General features: G+C 30.2%; 1 protein-coding gene across 1 annotated transcript; it reads left to right on the top strand.

Moving 5' to 3' along the window:
• The first annotated feature begins 427 nt into the window (after nucleotides 1–427).
• LOC133305243 (linoleate 13S-lipoxygenase 2-1, chloroplastic-like) lies at nucleotides 428–8,572 on the top strand. The gene is made up of 8 exons (XM_061505409.1): nucleotides 428–939; nucleotides 1,294–1,562; nucleotides 3,349–3,586; nucleotides 5,639–5,959; nucleotides 6,304–6,389; nucleotides 6,503–6,613; nucleotides 6,805–7,106; nucleotides 7,297–8,572. The coding sequence occupies exons 1-8, from the start codon at nucleotides 582–584 to the stop codon at nucleotides 8,321–8,323; spliced, it is 2,712 nt and encodes a 903-aa protein (XP_061361393.1). The 5' UTR covers nucleotides 428–581; the 3' UTR covers nucleotides 8,324–8,572.
• The last annotated feature ends 1,052 nt before the right edge of the window (nucleotides 8,573–9,624 follow it).

Here is a 9,624-nt window from a genome sequence, read left to right as displayed (position 1 = left end):
AAATTTGATCGAGTCAATTTAGCTCCAATTCCTTAGACAAATTTGGTAAAACCAAAACGACCCCAACTTTTTTTCTTTAATCAGAACGCACTTCATTACACCCTTATCGAAATCTGATCAATGACTCAAAAGCCTCCGATATACATTTATCATCGTGAATAGACCACATAATTAGTAATAAATTTTAGATGTATCTGTTACATTTAGATTCAATGCATTCTATTAATGAGAATATTACATGTTAGAGGAGAGAAAAAATTTGACAGAGGAGAGAGAATTTTGACTGATATGTAATATTTCTATTGGTGGGATGCACTGAATATTTGGTGCAAAAGTAGCACAAAAGATTTATTCCATAGTCAGAGACATGAAAATCGTGCCAAATTCTCCCTATTCCAGTACCATCCCATAGCCACACAGCTCCTCTCATATCATTGATATTTAACAAGAAAGCTCACCCACACCCAAACCCTCAAGCTAAGTGAGCAAATATGAAAAGAAACTAACTTCTTCAACTTCGTTCCTCGATTTATATTCTAAAACCTCACACTCTGCTCATTCAAAACATAGAAGCAGGAAATATGTTCATGCAACAAATTCATATATCAAATTCAAGTCCAATTATAAGCTGTCTCATCCTTCACAAGCCATGCCTCCATGGGAATAGTACTCATCCTTCCCTTCAGGTTTGGTCAAGGCCTTCGTTCTTCCCAAACCAAAAGAAACAAAAAGGGTTTAGGACTGGGTGCAGCAAAATCAAAGCTGTGGCTGTGAGTGAAATAGAAAAGAAATCTGTGAAAGTTAAAGTCACTATAACTGTTCAGCCAACTGTTGGTGGGTTTTTCTCAGATCTTGGTTTAGAACGAGGGCTCGATGATATAAGAGATTTACTCGGTCAATCACTTCTCTTGGAGCTTGCTAGCACCACGCTTGATCCTAGTAAGTACTTTTTTTTTTTAATTTAACCAAATATAGAACTATATCAGATTCTTTATTTACTTTTGTTGAAGTCAAAGACGTGAAAATACTTCATAAACACAAGGGCTATTTTTAATTCATTCATGACCTGATTGAATTTTGTTTTAACTACTCATAATTCAACCAGACTCTAATAAGGAGGGTGTTAAAGATTTAATATGAAGTTATTTATGTGTGTTCACTAACCAACTTAAGCTTTTTAGCAATCATTTAAAGATTAAACTGTTGCGTAATTTGGTTAAAATATGAGTTAATAACATTATTGTTTGTGATTTGTATTTTTTTCTTTTGGTTTCGTTGTTTTGCTCCAAAAAGAGACGGGATTGGAGAAGGAAACTATCAAAGGTTACGTCCATAAGAAGCAACAATCATCAGAAGAGGTAAAGTATGAAGCTGAAATTGAAGTGCCAGATAGTTTTGGTGAGATTGGTGCCATTCTTGTGGAGAACGAGCATCACAAGGAGATGTTCATCAGGAATGTTGTACTTGAAGGTTTCCTCACTGGTCCCGTCACATTTTCCTGCAACTCCTGGGTTCATTCCAAGTTTGATAACCCTGTTAAGAGGGTGTTTTTCAGCAACAAGGTTTCATCTTCACCCCCACTCCTTAGTTTATATTCATATATTACAGATTTATCTGTTTGATACAATTTTTTTATATTAATAATTATTTTTAAGTTAAAGTTAATTTTTTTTTTAAAAAAGTTAAAAATTATTTGATGAGTATATAAAGTTATTTGAGAGTTTTGAAACGTAAAGAATCTAATTCAATCTAAAAATTTAAATCGTTGGATAAGACTATATTATTAATTTTTATATTTCTCTTACAGGTCCTTCATAGTATAGCCCACTTGCCTTAAAAGGTGGCTAATGCACAGACCTATCTATTTGTGCTAAGAAACTTCACAAGACTGAATTAATTATTAATTAAATGAGTGTAAGGATTGAATTTGCGATACCGAAATTTTAATATCATATAAAAAACTGATTCAATTCAAAAGTTTAAAATGTTTATAAGGATAAAAGGTAAAATTTAGAAATAAAAGTTTATAATAAGAGTAAAATAAAAAAATAAAATAAAAATCTTTTTTTAGTTATTGGAAAAAACTCTTCTTATAGAACTTTTATAAAAATATATTTAATTAAACTTGTGACAAAGAGAAAATAAAAATAAGATCTCCCGAATACAAACCAAATTATAAATATAGAGACAAAGGTTATGATCCAGAGTTCAAGCTTTATTAAGCTTAAAGAACTCAATAAATTCACCACAGATTATCTTATATATGAAAGTCGATAATTTAATTTGTAACAATAACCTTATCTTAATAAAAGTAAAAATATTTGTAACTTTAAAGTATACAATTTTTTGTTTTGTTATATATTTATGGAAAATAATTTTCTCATTTATATGAGAAAATTTCTTCTTCTTACACACAATTAATAGGTTGATTCCACCTTAATTTTCGTGTGAATTCTACTCATTTATTATGTGTGAAGGAAAATTTTTTTCATATAAAATAAAAAAACTGATCCCCTATATTTATTGGTCTTTTTACATTCTCTTTATTTTATAAAGTTAAAATAAAAGAGAAAGATAGTATTATGAAAGAAAAATAATATAAAAATAAATAAATATAAAGCAAAACATCATCATTTTACTTAAAATAATATAAAGCTATGTACTTTAAAAGGGAAAAAAATATTTTTTTTACCGTAGAAATTTTTTTCCACTACACATTCTCTTTATAACGAGGTTTATTTATTTTTATGTGAGTTTGACAACTAAATTTTATTCTGTAGCAAAAATAAAAATATTAAACTTACTTCAAAATAATAAATATTTTTCCTTAAATTAATTAATGTTCATATTTTTATTTTTATTTTTATTTTGGTTACGAAGATGAAATGATGAAAAGAGGTCAGAAAATTAAAACAAAGGGATTGTATTTTATCCTTTAATATGACATAATAAAATTTTTTACACATATAATATTTTGTGGGGTCTGCATTTTTTAAAGTTAAAATAAAATAAAATTAAGACACACAAATCAAATAACTATAACATTACAAAATCACTTTTTCTACAACATAATTATTATAAAACACTAAAACAAAATATTGATAAACTGTATGTTTAATCAAAAGACACCAGCGTATGCATTAAGCTACAGCTGTAAAGTGACAAGAACAACCATAACGTTGATTTGATTGATTAGTTTTAAGGGGATGCATTCTAGTGCATTCCGTTCGAGATAGGAGTAATGATTAGATACTTAAATATTTAAAGGTTTTGAACTTATTATATTCAGAATTTGATAATGATTATAATAAACTGTTTGTTTTTTTATTATTATTATATACGGAACAGTCTTGTTTGCCATCTTCAACATCAGAAGGATTGAAGAGGTTAAGAGAAGAAGAACTGGAACTTCTACGTGGCAACGGACAAGGCGAACGCAAGAGCTTTGAGAGAATATATGATTACGATGTGTATAATGATCTCGGTGAGCCTGACAATGACGTCGATCTTAAGAGACCCGTTATTGGTGGCGACCAACATCCATATCCTAGGCGTTGCAGAACTGGAAGACCTCGTTGCAAAACAGGTATATATATACATGTCTCACATCAATTAATTTAATAATGTCTAAATCATCAAATTTTTAATTTAAAATAGTAATATATTATTAAATAATAACTTAAGCTAGCTTTTTTATGCTTACAAAATTAAGTGTAAATATTTTTTTTGGTCCTCATTAAATTTCACGATATCCATTTTAGTCCCTAGCAAATAAAAAGACTCTTTGTTCGTGGTCCCTAATAAATTCAAAATGGACCCATTTAGTTGAAATTGTGGTCCCTCGCAAATTTAAAAAAGACCCACATTAGTCCTCAAAAGGACTAAAATAAGTCCACAAATAGTCTTTTTATTTGCTGAGAACTAAAATGAACATTGTAAAATTTGACCGAAAATGATATTTACTCACAAATTAAATTTACTTTTTAATTAACCTCACTTCTCGTACGATTTTAAATAAGATTTTACCGAAAGGAAAAGAAATCATTTTAGGAATAAAGTACATACTAGTCATCAATTCACACAGATAAAGAGAAACCATTTGCACATGGGTGGTTCTTTTTTTTCTTTTTGAACCATTTTTGGGAGCACAGAGAAAATGACGTGTGTGTGTTTACCGACAGAAAAAAGTTGAAAAATCTTGTCATCCGTAGGGGCGTGGCTTCATGATCGATGTCTCGTACAATAATTAACGTGTCGCTCCTGATATATAGCAATCTGTTAATGAATTTTGAGATTCAGGTGGATAATAGATTAGAGTACTGAGTTATGTTTAAATTTTGTATTTTTTTAATGAATATTGAATATGTTATTTTTACTGAAATTATATAATTTCTACGAACTATATATTAGAAAAAAAATTGCATGATCATAAAAAGTTATAAATTTTATATTAAAACTACAAACTCATAAAAAATTAGAAATAGCTTGTAAAGATAATAGAATATTACAGTAATAACTTGTACCTCATTTTTAGAATATTGATGAAAGCATGATCGATCTATATTAACTTATTAACATAATTTATAAAATTAAATAAAAGAAATTATAATAAAATTATTTTTAAAAAAATAAAGCTAAACATGTTATTAATATATTCAAGTTAAATAAATCTTACTAACCACAAAAAAAAAGTGTTAAATACATCAAGTCAATAAAATATTAACATATCATTAAAGCATCAATAAAAACATTATTTAATAACTAATACTACCATTAATTATTTAATAAATTTCATATTTGTAATACATTCAAAAGATGTTAATATTTTAATAATACAGTACAGTTAATTTAGATGTAATCAAGAATCTCTTTTAAATGACCTTCACCAAACTTGACTTGGTTCAATTAATTGCTCACAAGACGTTCACGTTCTTTTTCAACATTGTTAGATTAAAATTTTAATTTATTTTCATCTTTTTTTTTTTAAGATTATGATTTAACGATATTGAAAAAAATAGGTAAAATAAACATAAAAAAAAAGTAGATATAATATCCTATTTCTATATTACACACTTTATTTCATATTAATAAAACATTGAACTTACTCAATCAAAATTGATCTATAATTGATGAAGGGAATTGTACTTGTGAGAGGAATTGTGATTCCATAGATATAGTTGAAAGTTTAATGATGCAATAACTATTAATTATTTTTAATATTTAATTAATGAAAAATGGTGTGAGGTTATATATAAGCGTCAAAGTGTGTGTAAATTTTTTCAGATTAAAAAGTAAGAATCTAAGCGGTTGTTGACTTGTTGTGTGGAAAGTTATTGCATGTCACATAAATTTGTGGTTTAAAATTTTAGTGTGATATAATACACTAATACATCCAGAGGAGACTTCAATACCATATTAAACAATTATTTTTATCTAAAAATTTAAACTATTAAGTAAATGTCCACCAATAGTTTTATATTAGGAAGAATTTTTTGATTCTAATATAACATTTAAGAAATCTTATTTTTCATCTTTTTTGTTCATTTAATAATTATAATTTATTAAATTATACTAATTAATTAATTATTAATTTAAATTATAATTTATTAATAATACTACATATAATTTGATTACACAGATCCGTTGTCAGAGGAAAGAAGTAACAGCGTCTATGTGCCTAGGGACGAATGTTTCGCAGAAGTAAAGCAGCTAACGTTTTCAACAAAGACCTTATATTCGGTAATGCATGCACTGGTGCCGGCACTCTCGACAGCGATAGTTGATAAGAATCTTGGGTTTCCTGTTTTCTCAGCTATAGATGACCTTTTCAACGAAGGGCTTAGTTTGCCTCCTGCTAAAGCCAGAGGGCTTCTCAGTAACATCTTGCCAAGGCTGGTTAGGTTTATTAAAGATACCGAGCAAGACATTCTTCGTTTTGAGACCCCCGCAACAATGAACAGTAAGATATTCTCTGCTTCTTCGCCATTAAATAAGCTTTTTAATCATTTTGTACTATACATGCAAGACGCGTATCGGATGCGTTTGCCACTTAAATGTGCATATCCATGATGCATGTCTTGCATGACACTAATTTTTGTACAAATCATATACGGAGGTTATGTACAATTTAAATGTGCACACTTTTCCTACTCTTTTCATTCGTATTTTATTGATAAATAATTTATTAAAAAATTAAACCGTTGAAATGTCTTTCATTTTGCATCACTTTTGTCAAAAAGCCTATTAGATATCCTTGCTTATTCATTTCTATTTGAGGTTACTAATCAATGGTTTTGTGTGCAGAGGACAGGTTCTTTTGGTTTAGGGACGAAGAATTTGGAAGACAGACCCTTGCAGGTCTTAACCCATGTTGTATCGAAGCGGTCACGGTATTTACAAGCCCATTTTTCCCCCCACCTTTTTTTAATGAAATTAAAAGAAAATTATAACTTTTTTGGAAATATAATGTATTAATAATTAGCAAAAATTATGTGTCATGTAGGAGTGGCCATTGAAAAGCAAACTTGACCCCAATGTTTATGGCCCTCCCGAATCAGCAATCACCACGGAAATAATTGAGCGGGAAATCAAAGGATTCATTACGGTTGAAGAGGTATGTTGTAATCAGCAAGAACCATGCACCGAAATGGAGAAATGTAATATTATAACACGTTAAATAATCTAAGAGTGAATATTTATTATTAATTTGCTTACTTCAATGGAATTTTATCTGATTTTGTGTGTGTGGCTATATTGCTGCTTTTATCTAATTGTGAATGAAATTATGCAATTTGAACAATACAGGCCATAAAACAGAAGAAGTTGTTCATCCTGGATTACCATGATTTGTTATTGCCATTGGTAGAGGAAGTTAGAAAACTTGAAGGCACAACGCTATATGGATCAAGGGCATTGTTCTTCCTTACCCTTGATGGCACATTAAGGCCACTGGTTATTGAGCTAACACGACCACCGATGGATGGAAAGCCACAATGGAAGCAAGTCTTCACCCCTGCATGGCACTCAACCGGTGTTTGGCTTTGGAGGCTTGCCAAAGCTCATGTCCTTGCCCACGATACTGGCTACCACCAACTTGTTAGTCACTGGTATGAACAAATTAACCAATTAATATGATTATGCTCGTATGTAATTCAATAGAGCAAAGTTACACACACATCGCATAAATGCATATTTTTCACCATGTGGTTTTATTTGATGCGACCTCATATTTTGCAAATTCATACCCTGGAAATACATTTGAAAACATTAGTTATATAACAGTTTTATTTTCTTCAGGTTACGAACTCATTGTGCTACAGAACCTTATATCATTGCAACAAACAGGCAACTAAGTGCAATGCATCCAATCTATAGGTTGTTGCATCCACATTTTAGGTACACAATGGAAATCAATGCTCTTGCCCGAGAAGCATTGGTAAATGCAAATGGAATAATAGAGAGCACCTTCACTCCCGGGAAGCATTCTATCCTACTGAGTTCAATTGCATATGACAAACAATGGCAATTCAACTTGCAAGCCCTCCCTGCTGATCTAATCAATAGGGGAATGGCCGTGGAGGATCCAAATTCTCCTCATGGCTTAAAGCTAACCATAGAAGATTACCCTTATGCCACTGATGGCCTCATGCTTTGGGATGCTCTCAAAGGATGGATCACTGAGTATGTGAATCACTACTACTCAGGGTCAAGTCTTGTTGAGTCAGACCAAGAAATCCAAGCATGGTGGGAAGAGATAAGAACAGTAGGACATGGTGACAAAAAGGATGAGCCTTGGTGGCCTGTTTTGAAAACAAAAGAAGATTTGGTTGAAATATTGACAACAATTGTGTGGATAACATCAGGGCACCATGCAGCTGTGAACTTTGGCCAATACCACTATGCAGGGTATTTCCCTAACAGGCCAACCATTGCAAGAAACAACATGCCTGTAGAGGACCCTTCAGACCCAGAATGGCAACTGTTCTTGGACAAACCAGAAGTGACACTATTGAAGTGCTTCCCATCTCAAATTCAGGCCACAACTGTGATGTCAGTGTTGGACATATTGTCAAATCACTCACCTGATGAAGAATATATTGGGCAAACCATAGAGCCAGCTTGGGTAGAGGATCCAATTGTCAAAGCTGCATTTGAAAAGTTTAAAGGGAAGTTGATGGAGCTTGAAGGTGTAATTGATGGGAGGAATCAAGATTTGAAAATGAAGAACCGAAACGGTGCTGGGATTGTGCCGTATGAGCTTTTGAAGCCAAGTTCAGAACCAGGTGTCACAGGAAAGGGAGTTCCATATAGCATCTCTATTTGAGCCTACATTATGGATGTATGTGTGTATCATATTCATCTTCCATTGGTCCCTTTTGAACTGAACTCATTCTAGTTGACAACTTGAATAACAGAGATGGTTTGGCCAAAAACCTTTCCAATCCAACTTGGTTACATCTCTTGACACGTCAAATTGATTAATCGTAACTTCAATTTAAAATTTATAAGACAAAATGTGTATGAACTTTTACTCTTTTAATTACTGTTGCTATATATATATCATGATTGTTTTTTTTTTTTTTTTTAATGAAAAATTAATCATATTTAAAATATTGAGCCTATCATTGACTTGAATTGTTGAAATTTTAACTCGAATGATAGTGTAGTATACTAGTATTGACATGTCCTGGGCAAAACATATACAAGAACATTGATATAACGTGTCTTTGTTTACAGTTTTTTTTCTTTAAATAATCACTTTTTAAACAAATTCTATTAAAAAATTATTACTTTCTCTAAAATTAACTAATTTAATAAACTAATTAATTTGTGATTACGTTTAAATGTACATATTAACGCATGATTGATGCCCATCCATCAAAGCCATGTGATTGTTGTCTAAAAAAGCACAAAATGGGCTATGTGATCAAGCTACTATCAGACTGTCAAAGTAAGAGTCAGCGTCAGGAATATCATCATTTTTTTTTTCCGGTACAATGAATATCATCATTCACTTGCTATATAATTGTTATAAATAGATCTCATATTATTTGATAAGATAAAATATTTTTATTATTAAATATTTTTATTATCAATCCATTATTTTGGATAGTACATTAAAAGTTATTTTATTTTATTTTAGAAATTTTTCACATAATATTGTTGCCGGAGAAGTGAAATCAAACGGTGATTAGTGTACTAGTAGATTGATAGTAAAAATATTTAGTAAGTAATTACTTAAAAAAGTTTGCTTTTTTAAATAGTGATCTTCATATTATTATTTTACATTCATAATATATTAAATTCAAACTTTAATAAAAATAGATGATTAGCTTGATAAAATTTATTTATTTTAGGTAAAATTTAAGAAGTATTATATATATTTGTTATGCATTTTTATTTTATATTCCTTCACATTCAGAGTAAATATTAAACTTTGATTATTAATATGTAAAAATATATAATCAGTTACAATTATATAATAAAACTTGTGAATAAATAAAAGGGTAATGTTTTTCTTATGTCATTGGAGAGAGCTTACCTCATGTTATAGACCCTTCGAAATTTGAGCCATCAATTTTTATTTTTTTTTCTTTTTGTTATAGTGTAGGACCCACTTGAAGA

The sequence above is a fragment of the Gastrolobium bilobum genome, unplaced genomic scaffold (assembly GCF_033153095.1).
Source record: "Gastrolobium bilobum isolate Gb01-03AN ecotype WA unplaced genomic scaffold, APGP_CSIRO_Gbil_v1 utg23571, whole genome shotgun sequence".
NCBI lineage: Eukaryota > Viridiplantae > Streptophyta > Magnoliopsida > Fabales > Fabaceae > Gastrolobium > Gastrolobium bilobum.
The sequence above is the reverse complement of the archived record's forward strand: the minus strand, read 5'-3'. Positions and strand labels throughout refer to the sequence as shown.